We start from the raw sequence: 18,145 nt of genomic DNA, 5'->3' as shown, positions 1-18,145 counted from the left end.
TGTAACCATACGCTGAAACAACCGTTTTTCACAGTGGCCTCTCCTAAAACTTGACGGCAAATATCCGTGGTCGTAGGCATAATGAGTTCTTCTCCAGTTATGAATGGTTCCTTGGCTTTCGCAACCCGGTTCACCATGAGGTATGATGCTCTCAGTTAGTGCTGCAACGATTAATCGATTAACTTGAGTATTCGTTTAGACAAAAATATTCGAATTAAATTTTGTTGCCTCGAGTATTCGTTTAATTAAAGTGGCGTTGTAATGGTTTATTTTGAAAGTTTTTGCATTTAGTTTTATTGATTAGGGTGGATACACTGCCCTTTGGTCTGCCTCTTTTCACATGGCTAAATCCAACTGCTCCCTGTTAAGACCAACAGCCCTGTAGTGGTTGGCCACCATTACTGGGGTGTTTGCACACCCATAGCAGCCTGGCATCAATGAATGTAAATAGTAATGTTAGCTACTGTTGACTGTGTGCTGTAGGCGGCACACCTCAGCAATGGCGGACGGGGTACTTCCGGTCGTTTTGCCCCGTACAGTCTTGTCCTCGAAAATGATGTAGGTACATCAGATTTTGAAATAATAAGCCCACACGTTAGTGAAGATGACTGGAAAACAGATGTCTTTGGACAGTGTTTTTACGGGGGAAAGACAACCTGCTGAACCGGAAGAGGAGCCTACAACCAAGTCGATTCTGCATAATATGTGGCTGAAAGCTAGCAAACGAGGCAACAAAAGCAAATGCACTGAGAGTAGGTCTGCAGCTATCGAATATTTTAGTAGTCGATTAATCGATGGACTAGTTATTTCGAATAATCGAGTAATCGGATAAGGAACATGAAAGATTAAAATACCTGAGCTGAGCCTCAAACGGTATAAATGTTATTTTGAAAAATGAGGATCTATGTAAAACAAAAGAACAATTGGCTGACTTACATAGAAAAAGTCCGCTAGCTTAAATGCTACAAAATGCAGAAGTTTTTTTTTTTTTTTTTTTTTTTCTTTTTTTACAATGCTCTAAACAAATGGTTCAGACACTGGCTAACTTACATATAAAAAGTCCGCTAGCTTAAATGCTATAAAATGCTAAGGTTTTTTTTTTTTTTTTTTTTTTTACAATGCACTTAACATTTCGTTCAAACACATATTCCCACAAAAAAGTGCTAAATATACCTATAAACTAAATTATAATGCTTAAAAAAACAGCTCAAACAAAAACTTATGTTAGCTTTAGCAGAGAGCACCTGGATTCAGCAATGTTAAATGAGTTATATTCACTTAGTTGCAAGTTTGCAATTAGAGGGCAGTGTATCCACCCAAATCAATAAAACTAAATGCAAACACTTTCAAAACGCCTCTCTGATTAAACGAATCCTCGAAGCAACAAAATTAGATATGAAGCTTTCTGTCTAATCAAATTACTCAAGTTAATCAATTAATTGTTGCAGCACTAATTGGGAAATGCATAGTACATTGATAAATTGGAGGTTTAATGCACTTGTGCTCTTCCGTGTTCACGCAGTTTCCCCCACACATAATGGTTGTATAAACGTGGAATTAAAATAACGGCAAAACGCCATTTTTTCATTATTGTGTCAGATAATTGTCGTTTAAACAAGGCCTTAGAGCTATTTACAGTGGGGCAAATAACTATTTAGTCAACCACTAATTGGGCAAGTTCTCCCACTTCAAAATATTACAGAGGCCTGTAATTGTCAACATGGGTAAACCTCAACCATGAGAGACAGAATGTGAAAAAAAACCACATCACATTGTTTGATTTTTAAAGAATTTATTCGCAAATCATGGTGGAAAATACGTATTTGGTCAATACCAAAAGTTCATCTCAATACTTTGTTATGCCCCCTTTGTTGGCAATAACGGAGGCCAAACGTTTTCTGTAACTCTTCACAAGCTTTTCACACACTGTTGCTGGTATTTTGGCCCATTCCTCCATGCAGATCTCCTCTAGAGCAGTGATGTTTTGGGGCTGTCGTTGGGCAACACGGACTTTCAACTTCCTCCACAGATTTTCTATGGGGTTGAGATCTGGAGATTGGCTAGGCCACTCCAGAACCTTGAAATGCTTCTTACAAAGCCACTCTTTTGTTGCCCTGGCTGTGTGTTTGGGATCAGTGTCATGCTGAAAGACCCAGCCACGTCTCATCTTCAATGCCCATGCTGATGGAAGGAGATTTTCACTCAGAATCTCTCAATACATGGCCCCATTCATTCATTCTTTCCTTTACACAGATCAGTCGTCCTGGTCCCTTTGCAGGATAACAGGCCCAAATCATGATGTTTCCACCCCCATGCTTCACAGTGGGTATGGTGTTCTTCGGATGCAATTCAGTATTCTTTCTCCTCCAAACACGAGAACCTGTGTTTCTACCAAAAAGTTCTATTTTGGTTTCATCTGACGATAACACATTCTCCCAGTCCTCTTCTGGATCATCCAAATGCTCTCTAGCGAACCGCAGACGGGCCTGGACGTGTACTGGCTTCAGCAGGGGGACACGTCTGGCAGTGCAGAATTTGAGTCCCTGGCAGCGCATTGTGTTACTGATAGTACCCTTTGTTACTGTGGTCCTAGCACTTTGTAGGTCATTCACCAGGTCCCCCCGTGTGGTTCTGGGATTTGTGCTCACCGTTCTTGTTATCATTTTGACGCCACGGGGTGAGATCTTGCATGGAGCCCCAGATCGAGGGAGATTATCAGTGGTTTTGTATGTCTTCCATTTTCTAATAATTGCTCCAACAGTTGATATCTTTACACCAAGCGTTTTACCTATTGCAGATTCAGTCTTCCCAGCCTGGTGCAGGTCTACAATTTTGTCTCTGGTGTCCTTCGACAGCTCTTTGGTCTTGGCCATAGTGGAGTTTGAAGTGTGACTGACTGAGTTTGTGGACAGGTGTCTTTTATACCGATAATGAGTTAAAACAGGTGCCATTAATACAGGTCATGAGTGGAGCCTCGTTAGACCTCGTTAGAAGAAGTTAGACCCCTTTGACAGCCAGAAATCTTGCTTGTTTGTAGGTGACCAAATACTTATTTTCCACTCTAATTTGGAAATAAATTCTTTAAAAATCAAACAATGTGATTTCCTGTTTTTCTTAAATCCACATTCTGTCTCTCATGGTCGAGGTTTACCCAGTTGACAATTACAGGCCTCTCTAATCTTTTCAAGTAGGAGAACTTGCACAATTGGTGGTTGACTAAATACTTATTTGCCCCACTGTATCTGTTTCGCACGGTAACGTCAACACGCACGGAGAACACATCGAGGCATATAACTTAATTTCCAAATTTCACTGAACCCCAAAAACTGAAAACATTTTGCGAAAATGATAACAAAAACTTGTACTCAGAAGACCCATTATTTCTTGCTAATGGAGAATGTGAAGAATGCTTTGATAATAGCAGTTTTACATGGCCAGATATTTCCTCTATAAAATAGTTAATCCCAGGCCGAGTCATCTTGTTTTAAAAAACAGAACATAAGCCTTTTGTTAAAGTTTTTGGGTCAGACACTGCTTAACGTCTTGTCTGCCATTGACGGTACAAGACGTCCAATCCATTTGAATGGGGGGGTTGACAAAGAATGAACGAATGCAAATCTCTATGGCCACAGCAGATAATAATCTGTCATTTTATATCTCTGATTTTTTACCTCAGGATTGCTCCATTAACTTTTTTCCACACAGACAAATCTCACTGCAGACTAATCGCGAATGGTAAACCACGAACAAGTTATTTAGTCGTTGCGGGGAGCCCAATTCTACATTTACACAAGCCCTGCCCCCAAACGTCACGACCTCAAACAAACAAATGCCTTTGGGTTCTAGCGGCGAGGCATCTGTCTACTGTACTACGCCTCCATCTGCCTCCCAGCCAGACGCACTTAACGAGCAGGAAGGAAATTAGCGAGCCTAATTGTAGTTAGCACTCCCAGCTAGAGAAATACACCACACGGATGGAGGCAGACGAAGGAGTGGCGTGTGTTGGCCTGGCCTAAGGCCTCACTGTAAGCAACATGACCAGGAGGCCCCTCCAACTTTGACCTCTTCATTGTATGTAAGCATGCAGCATAGTTTGGCGGTTGAGGAGGTTGCGCAAAACACTGGTGTGACCTAAAAAAATATATATTTGTTTGATGGAGAAAATAGGAAAATTTCATCGTTTTTGGTCAACAGGTTTGTGTTTGTTAAGCACACAAAAATTTAGTAGGTTCAACACTAGCATCTGTTTGACACCCCCGGCTACGGATGTGACTTTGAGCTTTATCTTGATGTAATCTGTTTTTAAACCTTTTCACTCTTGTGTTTTTTTAAGAAGATTTATGTTATGCACCCGACCGCCAATAGTCAGTCGTTGGAAATGCGGGAGCGCTTCATTGGCAAATAGTTCATAATCCCTTGTTGCATTTAGGCTAAGTGGACAGAAGGAACCATTAACAAGGCATTAGCTTTTTATGAAGCACTAATTTTATTATATTTTTTACATATTTTGGATTTTTTTCAACCTTGTAATCCGATTTTAATACTTTTTAAGTGCATGCTTACAGCTAGCATTATTATATATTATTATATTAACCCTGAACTTCAATAACTCAATGGAAGTTGCCTCAACTTTTATGTAATAGTGTATTTAAAGTGGATTTTAGGTAAAGACAGCCTCTTTTGAGATTTATTTGTTCTAATTTGAAAAAAAACAACAAATTTTTACCATCGAAACGTTTCCGCAGTGGTAAGAGAAGACAATTGACAAATGGTTATAGACTGAAAGATGATGTAAAAATACTTTGCAACATTTTATTTATTAGTTTTGATGGTATTATGGTACATTTTTTTATAAAAAGATTTCAATTTTTTATCCTATATAGCCGTTTTTTTGTTGTTGTTTTTTTTACAAGTTAGCTTTTCTCTTGTTCTAATTGCTCATTTAAGGTTAGAATAATTTGCTCATTTTTAAAATTTTGACATTCATTTCATAACATTAGTTGGGGGGCATATTTGTTTCGTAATATCTTTTATTCTTGTAAAGTTATGATCGTATTCACGTAAGATCATTGTTATCTTATAGTGTTACATCTTCAATTAATTTGCTCTTATGCTCTTAAAAAATGACATAAAACCATGACATTTTTCGTGAAAATATTTCTGCCCTCAGCATTATTTCCTCCCTTATTATTCGCATGACAGGGCTCCCTTTCTCATTCTGTTTTTCTCAAAATCTCGCAAATTTCAGCTTCTCTTTTGAAAGTCTTGTAACTTTAAGCCGTATTTTCTTACAGAATACTGTACAATAATTTTTTCCTTTGCAATTTTACTTGTGTAAAAGTGCAAACACATCAGTTCAATTCAATTCAATTTTATTTGTATAGCCCTAGATCACAAAAATGTTGTCTCAAAGGGCTTTGCAGAGGCAATATGATACACAATCAAAAACAGCAGACGAAGCAACAAAGATGAATAAATAAATTCAAGTCCTGGGTATCCCCCATTCTTAGACCCTCCATGTCGGCAAGGAAAAACTCCAAAAACTCCAGAGTCTTAGGGAGAAAACGAGAAACCTTGGGGAGTACCACAGTCAGTCACAGTCACATCACAGTCAACTGTTACAGTGTATCACAAAAGTGAGTACACCCCTCGCATTTCGCAGATATTTAAGTATATCTTTTCATGGGACAACACTGACACTTTGACACAATGAAAAGTAATCTGTGTGCAGTTTATATAATAAGAGTTAATTTATTTTCCTCTCAAAATAACTCAAATATAGCCAAAATGTCATGTGACTTGTTACAGGAGTGCTGTCAGCATTGCTGCAGAGATTGAATAGGTCCTGTAACAAGTCACATGACATTTTGGAGGGAAAATGACCAGCAGTACTCAATTTGGACATTTAGGGATATACATAGTTCCCATGCGGTGTACTCACTTTTGTTGCCAGGGGTTTAGATATTAATGGCTATATTTTGAGTTATTTTGAGGGGAAAATAAATGAACTTTTATTATATTATATTATATTATATTATATTATATTATATTATATTATATTATATTATACTATTATATAAGCTACACACAGACACATTGTGTCAAAGTGTCATTTTGTCAGTGTTGTCCCATGAAAAGATATACTTAAATATCTGCAGAAATTCGAGGGGTGTACTCACTTTTGTGATACACTGTGACATTACATATAACAACTGCTTTCTCATATCTTGTTATATATATTTTTGTGATAATAAATAAATACTTCTTGTTTTCAACTCCTTATTTTCATATCCTTTCATTTTCCTCCACTCGTGAATCCATTATTACTCCCTTCTTTTCTAACGGTCCTTAACTTGTCTGTTGTATACGCTAGTATAGCGGTAAACGTCCAGTAAATTGCTAATTGAAGCCCCGGCTGCCATTTTGTGTCTCGAGCAGGCGCATTTCATCAACGGCTTGTCTGACATGGGCACACGAACGCCATTGTCTTAATCATTCAAATGAGATTCCACAAGTGGAGCAGCAGTGTTGTTGTTGTGGTCGCAGATGAATTATGTATGCGCTGCCGTGTTGATATGTGATAGAATGTAGGACACATACTTATGCATAACAATAGTCTACAGTTGTGTTCTCAGCGGCAAAAATGGCCGCTTAGCTCCCACGTTCGCTTTTTAACACGACTGCTGCTACTCACAATTTTGACAGTTGCTCAGTTGCCCCAGTCTACTTTCACTCCTTTCTTTTGTTTCTGTCACAAAAACAAAGTCACACGCCTGTCACCGAACAGCTGATCTCATCATAATAACAGTCTACCCCCCGGACTCCCACCTAATGGGAGGAATTATCCGTTTTTAACGTTTCTTGATGTGTCATGTCGCGCCTATCCTTGCTATCATACAAATATCGACCTCACTTATGTGACTTATTAAGTCATTACTTAAGGGTCGTGACTTATACACAAAATAATATACAAATGCAAAAAGGCCTGAAATAAGTAAATTGATGCCTCTGTTAGCCTGTAGCTTTCATAGGAAAGTGCATTTGATCTTTAAAACACAACATAAACTTTGATATAGAAAAAAATATAATGATTGAAATGATTAATAATACCTTACAGCCAATGAGAAAAAGTTGTAATATTATAATAAGTGAATTTTACAGGAAAATGTAAAATTAGTGTAGTTGTGTGGAAGACAAAGTCGTGAGTGTCTTATGCTGCCTTCACATACTCTGGGAAAGATGATGCTTACCACTTTCTAATAGGTAATTACCGGTACGTTCATGTACTTTTCTTGTCGTATCAAAAATATGTATACGAATATATTTTAGGTATTCATTTTAGTTTGTTGCGTGGGCAAAACTGCTTTAGACCTATTGATTTGTCTATTTCAACAAGCTTATATATTATTTATATTTTTATATACATTTTTGTTTGTAACAACGTTTTCTAAAACACATGGTTCAAAAAAATATATAAATGTGTATACTAAGTTATATAGCTTGCGTCAAAAAACGCGCAAATTGACGGTACCTTTCTTACCATTCACAACTTATTGTTCGCGTGCCGCCGTTTTGAAATGTAAAACGTCCACCCATCTCAGAAACTTGGGTATCATAATAAAATTCGAGTTCTCCAGTAAAAAAATTACCACATGCAATTTTCGACCAGACAAGTGGTATTTACGATATTAACGACACCACATGAAAGCAGCATTATTGTCTACTCGACTTTGTATAGCTATTTTCAACAACTTTAATGGTAGTTTAGTTTAATGTAAGGATGAACCGATTATTCTGATGTACAGTGCAGCATTTTGATGCGTATTGGCATCTGATTTTTACTCTGATATCTGATAAAAGATTAAATTGACTCAGTTTTGCTTCTAATGACTTTCAAATATTTTGTTAAAATTATTTTTGTGTATATATATATATATATATATATATATATATGTTAGGGTTGTCAAACGATTAAAAATTTTAATCGAGTTAATCACAGCTTAAAAATGGTAATCGCAATTCAAACCATCTATAAAATATGCCATTTTTTTCTGTAAATTATTGTTGGAATGGAAAGATAAGACGGATATATACATTCAACATACTGTACATAAGTACTGTATTTGTTTATTATAACAATAAATCAACAAGATGGAATTAACATTAACATTCTGTTAAAGCGATCCATGGATAGAAAGTCTTGTAGTTCTTAAAAGATAAATGTTAGTACAAGTTATAGAAATTTTACATTAAAACCCCTCTTAATTTTTCGTTTTAATAAAATTTGTAAAAATTTTCAATCAAACAATAAACTAGTAGCTCGCCATTGTTGATGTCAATAATTACACAATGCTCATGGTGCATAAAATCAGTCGCACCCAAGCACCAGCAGAGGGAGACAAAAAAACACAAGTAACAAGTGGACTGCTGTCATTTTAATCTGTTTGAGCGGGGCATGTGCGTTAATTGCGTCAAATATTTTAACGTGATTAATTTAAAAAATTAATTATCGTCCATTAACGTGATAATTTTGACAGCCTTAATGTATATATATATATATACACATTAATATTAAAGCTATCTGAAGAATAACATTTCATTTGTTTTGAAATTTTGGAAAAATTTATTTACAATAGAAAAGTGTAGGGGGGGTTTTAAATTTTCATTAACTTTTTAAGACTTGTTGTTCATCAATATTTAGTGCAAATAAATATCCAGCGCAAATATTGGTTGTCAGCTTTTATGACGACTAATAATTGGCCTTGAAAAAAGATATCAATATCAAATTATGCCGATAAACATAACAACAGACCTTTGCAATATAACAATGCAATACTAATTTCAGCTATCTGCTGTTTTCTACAACCTTAAATTATCCCTTTCAATATAGTTACAATGTTTCCTGTCAATTTGAGCTAATCTTCACCGCCCAGGCTACCAAATTTTGACTCAATAAGTCAGACAGTCAAGTGCAGGCAACCCTCCAGGCCTTCGAGAAGCCGGCGCGGAATTCCCAGACCCGCGGTCAAGTGGATCCGCTTGGGAAAGCCTGGCCTCCGGGACAAAAGCAACAACAAAACAAAAACGCGACCGCCAAAAGAAGCTTCCGAGGCTCGCTCTTCTACTTTATTGTTTGACATGCTCACAAGCGAGCGGGGGATTAATGAAGCGCGTCTGGCGGGTCCATATGGCCCCTCTGGTGGCGCTTGTGCTTAATTAAAAGCCAATGGATACTAGTTGGGGTGGGGGGATTCCTCCCTAGTCCTGCTACTTGAGAACCACTCGTGACTTTCTGCTTTCTGCTGCCATTTTATCATCGCAACCTGTTGAAGTTGAGCCAAGATGTCGTACTTTGATGTCTAGTTTGGTTGCTCCTGGAGCTTTCAACAGTGGTGATACAAAGTATGTTTCTAAATCGGCCCTTTTAATTTTCCTTAGTCTTTTCAACGATAATGCTTATCAGTCTTAGTCATATTTTAGTCATCTCAAAATGTGTACTGTATGTCTTCGTCTTGTTTTTGTTGAAAAATCAAGATTAATTTCGTCTAATTTTATTCGACGTTTGTTAAAAATATGCTCGTCTTTAAAATTAAAAAAACTTACTCCAAAAATGAATAACGGTGACCAACTATTTCGAATTAACATTGAGAGAAGAACACATGTTGTAGCGTTAAACTACAAGGGCAACGCCAACTTGGTGATCATAAAAACTCAGCAGGAAAACAGTACATTATTTTCAATTAATTATACCTATCTTGATGCGACGAGCTGTTAGTAAAAAAAAGTTGTCCGGGAGTTTAAGAGGATGCTTGCTGTTAGCATTAGCCCAATGCTAACATGATCGCTATGCTAACACTACGAGTTAAATTTAGTGTGTTATGATCATGCAGAACAGACCTTTAAAGGCTAAAGCAACATTGCATATTTTCTCTGGCCAATAAAACAAATCTTACCGTGTGTCCAAGTCCAAGACTGGAAACGACACTCTGGTGAGTCGGGAAGGAATGGGCGGCGCAGCATGTCACGAGTGACATAACCAGAGACTGCCACAATGCAGGCTAACTACACATAAAATATCACACATTATGAACATGTGACAAAAACTTGCAACTTTTCATCTCGTTTCGTCAGAGGAAAACTGGCATTCGTCTCGTTATGTTTTATTCCCTTAAAACACGTTTCAGCTCGTTACCGTCTTCTTGTCTTTATTAAAAAAGTGTTTGTTGACTAAATATTTTCGTATTTTAGAACAACACTGTTCTAAATGCATATTAGAGTTGCGCAATATGGGCGTTGAGTATCATGATTTACATTGTTGTGATCTCTAATAAGCTCTTAAAGAAGTTACATTTCTTTTAGAATGTATGGCAATAGTATGCCACATGAGATCCATTTAGCGTTTTTAGAGTACTGTAAGTAAACGGTTCTTGAAGATTAACGTAATGTCCTGGTATGTCGTTCTTGTGTTCTTCATTGAATGACTTCTTATTCTCTATTTTTCAGTTGACTCAACAACAACTTTGGACTTGTCAATGAGAGCCGTTGATGTACAACGTAGTGGAGCCCTTGTCGCTGATTGGCAAGTTGGCCAGGTCTGTGAGCTGGAGTACTTCATGTCGGTTTTTTTGCGTTCAAGAGGGAATAAGCTTTAACCTTAGTCAATTGGTAAAGAGTTGTGCAAACTTATAATAAACTTTCCCATAATATTACTACTTCATGACTGTATGACTCATGTATGACTTCATGACTCATGAATATTATCATTTTATTCTTTTTCTAAATGTTACGTTATTCTCTTGACTTTAAATTTTTTTTTTTTTTTAGATATTACATATTATTATGATGTCACTACTTAATTTTTATAACTAAGATTTTTCTCATAATATGAAGATTCTCATTACGGATTTTTCCTCATAAGACTACAACTTTATTCTCATAACTTTGTTTTTCTTTTTAAATTTGTCAAAGGATTTGACATGATTTTCTTCTGTTCTCAGTACATTTTTCTCACTCAACTTTTTTTCATGACTATCATTTTGTTGAGAAAAAAAAAGTCCTCTTTACAACTTTATTCATAAAGTTGTAAAGAGGACCTTTCCTTTACAACTTTATTCATAAAGTTGTAAAGGAAAGAAGACCTTTTTTTGCGTGCGTTCCTAAATTGACATTTTCATACCTCTGTTTGCAGTCAAGTGGCGTGATACAAACGTTGCTGTGTAAAAGACGTCTATGTATCATTTGCTGCTAATTGGAGGTCAAACGGACAACAAAGCAGTCCTCTCGTCCTAATTAGAGTGATAGCGCCATGCCTCTCCTCGCCTTTAATCCGCACATAGACGGCTCCGCTATAAAGTCTAAATCCCTGCAGCAGATGGAAGCGATTGTATCAATTAATCAGCTCTCGAATTGATTGAATTGAGATTTGGGGTGAGAAGTTAAGGTAAGTATATGCTGTATGATTTAAAAACTGTTTTTTGTTGAATTTTGTGATGTATCTGTAAAGCTTTTCTTTCTTAATTTTACAACTTTTATGTAAACTTTTTACTTTTTCCGATGAATTGAACTGATAAGTACTTATTCCTAATACTATTACTATTTTTTAATTGCCTTACAACTTTATATTCATATATATATATATTTAAAACACAATTACATAACATCTATTTTTAAGTCTCCCTTTTTTTATAAAGAATACTGCAGCTTTTGTATGTTGCGATTTTACACCTATAACCGTATTTTTTCTTATAAACATGACAAATCTAACTTTGCAATTATAATAGTGTCTTTTCTCATACATTATGCAAAGAAGGGTATAGGTGACAAACAAAGCAAAAACAGCAAATGTATGTACACATGCAAGTTGGCTCATGTTTATTCTTTATTGTCCTGTGTGATTTTTTTTTTTGTACAGCTGCATATTCCCCTTTTACTATAATAATTTATCATTCAACAGTGGAGAAATTCACAGCTGCTTGCAAAAATAGCAAAGAAAAAAGAAGAAAATCTAGTATAACATTGAAAACAGAAAAGTGGGAGACAAAAATAAAGGGAGGGGTTTGATTGTCTTTTGTTTTTTAACACGTTTCTTATAAATTAAGTAGTGCATCCATGTCAGAGGTCTCACACCATCTTTGATCACATTAAGGAAGGAGTTAAAAGTTTCCACCCCACAAAAAGAGTTTAACTCTTGACTCTGCTCGCGTTTTATCTTCCATGTTCTTGATCAAAGTTGGATGTGAATTCTCATATGAAAAAAAGAGGCCGCAGTCCTGCTTTGTCCGCCCGAGGTAGAAATAGAGTCCCCCGGCCGCCTCTGGCTGGGTCCTCCGGGGCCTGGAAGTCACATCACAAAACCTGGAACTTCCATGCCGCCTGCTGCTCTTTGTAATCCAAACAATCCGCGTTGAAGTTGAGCTTCCATGCGGACGAAGCCGTCTGGTCCTTATAGTCCAGGCAGTCCGCGGTACCTCCGTAGCCATACGCCGACGAGGAGAGCGAGGACGCCGGGTTTAGGTGGCTGGACACCGCGCCGCTGCCTCCGTTGCCCATGGGGCTCATGGCGGAGCTAAGTTGATGGTGGTGGTGCATCGGTGAGAGGTACGAGCTGCAGTCCATGCCGGGGAAGTATGATGACGAGCCCGTGTAGCCCTGGTTGTAGCCCGACGTGGCCTGGGTGTACGTCACCGGGTAGGAGCGCTGCATGCAGGAGGAAGCCGAGGAAGTGGACATGGGATCGGATAGAGGGGAGATTGAAGCCGGGCTCCAGATGGACACCGGCGCCGCTGCGCTGCTCACGGCCGGAAGAGAGGCGTTGGAGGGCGGCGTGAATTGACCGCTAGCCCCGCTGTCCGAGCTGGCCTCCCGGACCGGAGAGGCTTTCTTTTTCACCGGCCTAGTGCTAGACGGTTTGCTCGGTGCTCCGTTTTGGGTCTGCTGGGCCTGTTGGCGATGCTTGGCCCTTCGATTTTTGAACCAAACCTAAAAAAAAAAAAAAAAAAAAAAAAAAAAAAAAAAAAAGTCATTCCATTGAAATGTGAAATGTAAATTTTTTGTTTTGGGTCTTACACTTAGGAACGAAAAAGTCAAGAGTCTGTTAGACATTAACCCCCCCCCCCTCCCAAATATATGATAAATATGTAGTGTAAAATGTTTGTTACATATTTTTCATACCTATATGATTTATTCAGGTAGCTCCTTCAACTAAAAGTATGCATATGTGCAGAACAAACAGTATAGGTCACAACTATCCAACTCCAAATTAATATATTAAACACGCAAATTATCTTATAATAAAAATGAGTATAATAAACAAAACATTTAGAGTTTAACCACTAACAAACATACTCTATATTTAAAAGCTATGCAAATAGGGCGAAACCAGCAGTAAAAACCAAAGTGGACCTCTGAATTTTATACTCATTACTCATTTAATGAACATGTTGCTTAAACCCACTTCCACAGCAATTAGATTTAATAATGTGGGTCATATACGGAGAATCAAAATTAATAAAAACGTTTAGTAGGGGAAACTCATACAGAAACGACATAGATTGCAATATTTTTTTTATTCGGTTAAAATTTTAACAACTATTGAAAACCCTTTGCACTGAATTAGACTACTTCATAAAATAATTTTAATGAAAAAAAAAAAAGCCTCTGAATAGCATTTTTATATAAACATTTTTATAAGGCAAGTGACTACAAATCACATTTTGGGTCATATATAGTCACATAAAAATGAAAAATAATAATGATTAATAACAACAAATACATTCTTGTGGTATGAACCCCAATAAGTCCTAAAATATATATCCATATTTTTGGACAATGGTAAACCGTAATTTATTTTAACTGGAAGAATTGGCTGATGTAAAAGCTCATGTTCAAGTGCCAGTGACGGCGCTCGACGTCCTATCCATTTTGACTGTGATGGATTGGACGTCTAGCGCCGTCAATGGCAGCCAATAAGTTAAAAAAAAAAAATTCTTCTCCCATGCGTTTTTCCGGTCTCACCTGTACTCTGGACTCAGGCAAATTGATCTTGAGAGCCACCTCCTCCCTCATGAAAATGTCCGGGTATCGGGTCTTGGTGAACAGGTTCTCCAGCACGTCCAACTGGGCCCTGGTGAATGTGGTCCTCTCCCGCCTCTGCTTCCTCGGCGTCCCTGCAGGCATGCACACGATTAAAACCACACCAACGCATCATTTATGCTTGTAAATGATTTTTTTTACCTTGATATCCCACAGAAGGGTGCAGCAGGTCCACCCCGGGGGCAGACAAACTCAGCCCGTTGACTGTGTAGGGGGGCTGCTTCAAGTAGGACATCATGATGACGACTGTTAACCCAAACAAATGCGATCAAACTTGGGGGAAAAATGTTAAATCCTGCTATAGTTCCAATGATGATAGAGGTTCGCAAAATAAGTGAGGGTCCCCAACGTGTGCAGGGGCTCTTAAACCCCTCGCCTCCCCCCTGTCCTTGTCCCCTCCCTCCCAGCTGCATGTCTGTCTGTCTGTCTGTCCCCACCCCCAAAACACACTCCTCTCCTAAAAACAAAACATTGTCGTTAAAAAAAAATGCACCCCTCCCCCTCTTATCCCCCCCCTTACCCCATCACGCATTAACATATATACCCACAGGTTAGGCCGCAGCTAAATGGGCAGCTGATTGGGGGGCCATTTGCGGGGACAAAGCTCACTGTTGACCGATAAGTAACGCTGATAACAATAAGAAGTTGCGGACAAAAGCTGCAAACTGAGCTGCGCCATTCAGATACAATGAAGACCCCCGCCATTCCTCCCCCAACTTTACCTCCCGATTTTTGTATTTGTTTGCATTAAAAGCGCCGTACATGTCAATGTGGCCCAATTACAATACGAAGGACAACTTTGGGGGGCAGTAATGAAGAAGCTGGGCTAATTCTGACATCATATCGACACTGTTTAAGGCAAACACGCCCCCACCTCACCACACCCCACCCTGACAGACCACCTCGTTCTCATCTCCTAATGAATTGCTCCCGGTAATTAGATTTGGAAGGTGAGACTATCGCAAAGTGTTGATTAGGAGGCAGTACTTAATCTAAAGAAACGAGGGGATTGACGCTTTTTTTTTTCGTTTTGGGTTTCAGTTTTTCTTCATATTTAAAGGCCAAATTAATCATTTTTGCCTGATTTTAATTTTAATTTGTTTTTTTTTTTCAATGTTTTGCGGTCACTAATATATATATATATATATATATATATATATATATATATATATATATATATATATATATATATATAGGATTGGTATACCAATCCAAAATTATGTATAATTTTTGTTGTGGCATAGATATATGCCCAACAGATATATATCGATATATATTCATTCATTCATTCATTCATTCATTTTTCATGCCACTTTTCCTCAAATATATATATTTCTCATATATATATATATTTCTATATATATATATATATATATATATAAAACAAATAATTGCAATTATAGATAATGCAGTTGTCTAAACATTTCAAAAGTTAATATTAGTGACTGCAAAAAAAATTAAAAACTAAAAACAGGTCAGTTGAAATCAAACGGTTAATTGCTTTTAAATATAAAGAAAATGTTGATTTCTATATATACGTATATATCACAAATAATCATTATCGCTTTTGTATCTGATTCAGTAAGTCTAAACATCTTAAGAGTTATTATTAGTAAGAAACTTTTGGGAGGAGGGGCTCAACAAAAACAAAAATGTGTGTGCTAAAATCAAGTAAAAATGACATGCCAGGAATAATTTGTCAGCAAATCACTATTGAATGAAAGTGCAATAGTCGCATGCACAAAATGAAAAGAATCATAAGAATGTGAGTCATAATATAAAACACAATATACGACAGACCACAGTGCATATATTTATTTTGTATATTTCATATATTTATAGAAAAAAAACCATCAGTTAAAATTAACAAAATGATTAATTTGGCTTTTAAATATGAAAGATTTGTTGATTTCTATGTATCTATACACGTATATTTCACAACAAATCGTGATTATTGCTTTGTGGCTGCTAAACATTTTTCGAGTTATTATTAGTGACAATCTTTTTTTGGGTGGGGTTAACAAAAAATGTTCGTATACTAAAATCAAGTTTAAAAAAAAAAAAGTGACATGCCAAGAATATTGTTTGTCAGCAAATCCCTAATGAATGAAGGTGCAATAATCACATGCACAAAATGAAAAGAATAACAATATGAGTCCTAAGATAAAACAATATACAACAGACCACAGTGCATATATTTATGTATACATTTCATAAGGGGAAAAAAATAAACTGGTATGAAACTATGAATTTTCCCCTGTTCCGTACCCCCCCCCCCCCCCAATCCTTTTTTAATCCTTTTTTTTTAATAGAGCCAATAACGGACGCCGCAATCTGTCACTTTGGGCGTGTACCCCCAACCAGACTGCACTCCTCCTCCTCCCACCTCCTCTTGAACCACCAGTTGCTCCGCATCCATTCAATAATAATCATAAATACCAGACTTAATTATTATTGGCTTGCTACGAGTAGAGATGATTTTTTGACGAGTTAATCCAAGTGGCACGCGTTGGCCTGATTAGGGAGACGCCGTGCAGAGGAGGAGGGGGGTTTACTGGGTGTTCAATGTATATGCAGTACAGTATATGTGCATGTAAAAAGTCTACGCACCCTTCTCAAATGACAATTTTTTTGGGTGGTATAAAATCTTGATTTGTAAAATTTAGCTATATAAGAAAGGTGAAAACCAGAGTAGAACTGCTGAATTTGTGTGTGTGTGTTGGGTGATCAGAAGCACTTTAAAAGATGGCAAGTGTATGCTGACACCCATTTAACTTGAGCTTGAATGTGATTAGTTAATTATGACCATTTTTAAAACCACGTTCATATTGTTAGTTTTTGCTTCAATTAAAAAGGTCATTTCAAATAAGAATCAAATTAATTTTACAAAAGCTTTTGAAACAAATATAATCTAATTTTATATATAATGATGAAAACATTTGAACAGGGGTGTGTAGAATTTTTATATTCACTTTATCGCACATGTCCGCTTTTTTTTTTTTTTTTTTTTTCATCAGCACAACACAAGACAAAGAGTAGCATTGTGTTGATCACACCAGCTGACTGCCAGACAGCATACACACACCCAAACACCCCCCCTGAAAAAAACACTCCCCCCAATATGCAACATAACAACTGACACATGCACCCGTTTGACTAATAATAATATTATTGTGAATATGTTGGAAATAACGTTTTTTTTTTGGTGTTGTTGTTTTTTTTTAAATTAAGAATTCTAGTGGAGCTCATTTGAAAGCAGCAGTTATTTTGAAATTAATATTGTGTTCCGTAAAATCTGCCACTATAATTAGATTTTTCAGTTATTCAAAATGTTTAGAAAATGTTTGGATTTTTAGTGAAAAGTATTCCTGATCTTTTTTTTTTTTTCTTCAAAATTTGCATTAACTATAACATATTTTTTCTTAATTTGTTTGAATTCTTCTTGATATATATATATATATATATAATTTTTTATTTTTATTTTTAAACAGCCTGCAAAACCTATATGAAGTATTTTTCTCATGGAAGACATACAAGCTTAACTGATTTTATCTCTATGAAAGTCATTACTACTAGTTTGGTCGACATCCTCAATTGTTTTTATCTCAACTTGTGCTCCATTAAGCGCTTGAATGCCTTTTTGCCTTGAGGCGCGTCAACACTGAAAAGTTTCCTGAGCAAAAAAAAAAACAAAAAAACAAAAAAAAAAAAATCCCCACGCCTCCTCAATTAACTCCCCGCGTTTCCTCCCGCCTTCCTTCTGCTCCTCTTCTTCTTCCCCTGCTCATCCACCATTGGGGGTGAAAAACCCAATAGCAAAATCAACTCATCCTGCACTTACCTCTACGAAGATGCGTTCAAGGGCCTCCTCCCCTCTGCTTGATTCCAGTTTTCCGCTCACTAAGCGGATAACACTTGGCGATGCTCACTATTTATGCACACTAAAAAAGAGCAAGTGAGAGAGAGATTTTGGGGAGCCAATAGAAAGAAGAGAAAAAGACAGTAGAGCATAAAGATGCGCTGCAAGCTTATAGACTGATTTAGTTTAAATACA

The 18,145-nt window shown here is 37.0% G+C and overlaps 1 protein-coding gene and 1 long non-coding RNA gene across 3 annotated transcripts in view; one reads left to right on the top strand and one right to left on the bottom strand.

Moving 5' to 3' along the window:
- The window catches only part of LOC130908033 (uncharacterized), a 29,462-nt gene extending 18,515 nt beyond the window's left edge, over positions 1-10,947 (top strand). The window contains exon 3 of the long non-coding RNA XR_009061564.1: positions 10,504-10,947. This is a non-coding gene — a long non-coding RNA (uncharacterized LOC130908033). The remainder of the gene's footprint in view (positions 1-10,503) is intronic.
- An 886-nt stretch (positions 10,948-11,833) lies between these two features.
- Positions 11,834-18,039, bottom strand: LOC130908032 (homeobox protein OTX2-like). 2 transcript variants are annotated; one of them, XM_057823630.1, is made up of 4 exons: positions 17,933-18,039; positions 14,233-14,337; positions 14,014-14,165; positions 11,834-12,978 (listed from the first exon to the last, which is right to left on the bottom strand). In XM_057823630.1, exons 2-4 carry the CDS (start codon positions 14,327-14,329, stop codon positions 12,346-12,348), a joined length of 882 nt encoding a protein of 293 aa, XP_057679613.1. In that variant the 5' UTR covers positions 14,330-14,337; positions 17,933-18,039; the 3' UTR covers positions 11,834-12,345. The 2 variants fall into 2 exon arrangements, with proteins under 2 accessions (XP_057679613.1, XP_057679614.1); XM_057823631.1 differs by lacking the exon at positions 17,933-18,039 and having other exon boundaries at positions 14,233-14,435.
- Positions 18,040-18,145: the final 106 nt, after the last annotated feature.

This window comes from Corythoichthys intestinalis, chromosome 19 (assembly GCF_030265065.1).
Source record: "Corythoichthys intestinalis isolate RoL2023-P3 chromosome 19, ASM3026506v1, whole genome shotgun sequence".
NCBI classification, from domain to species: domain Eukaryota; kingdom Metazoa; phylum Chordata; class Actinopteri; order Syngnathiformes; family Syngnathidae; genus Corythoichthys; species Corythoichthys intestinalis.
This window is presented reverse-complemented; position numbering and strand designations above follow the sequence as displayed.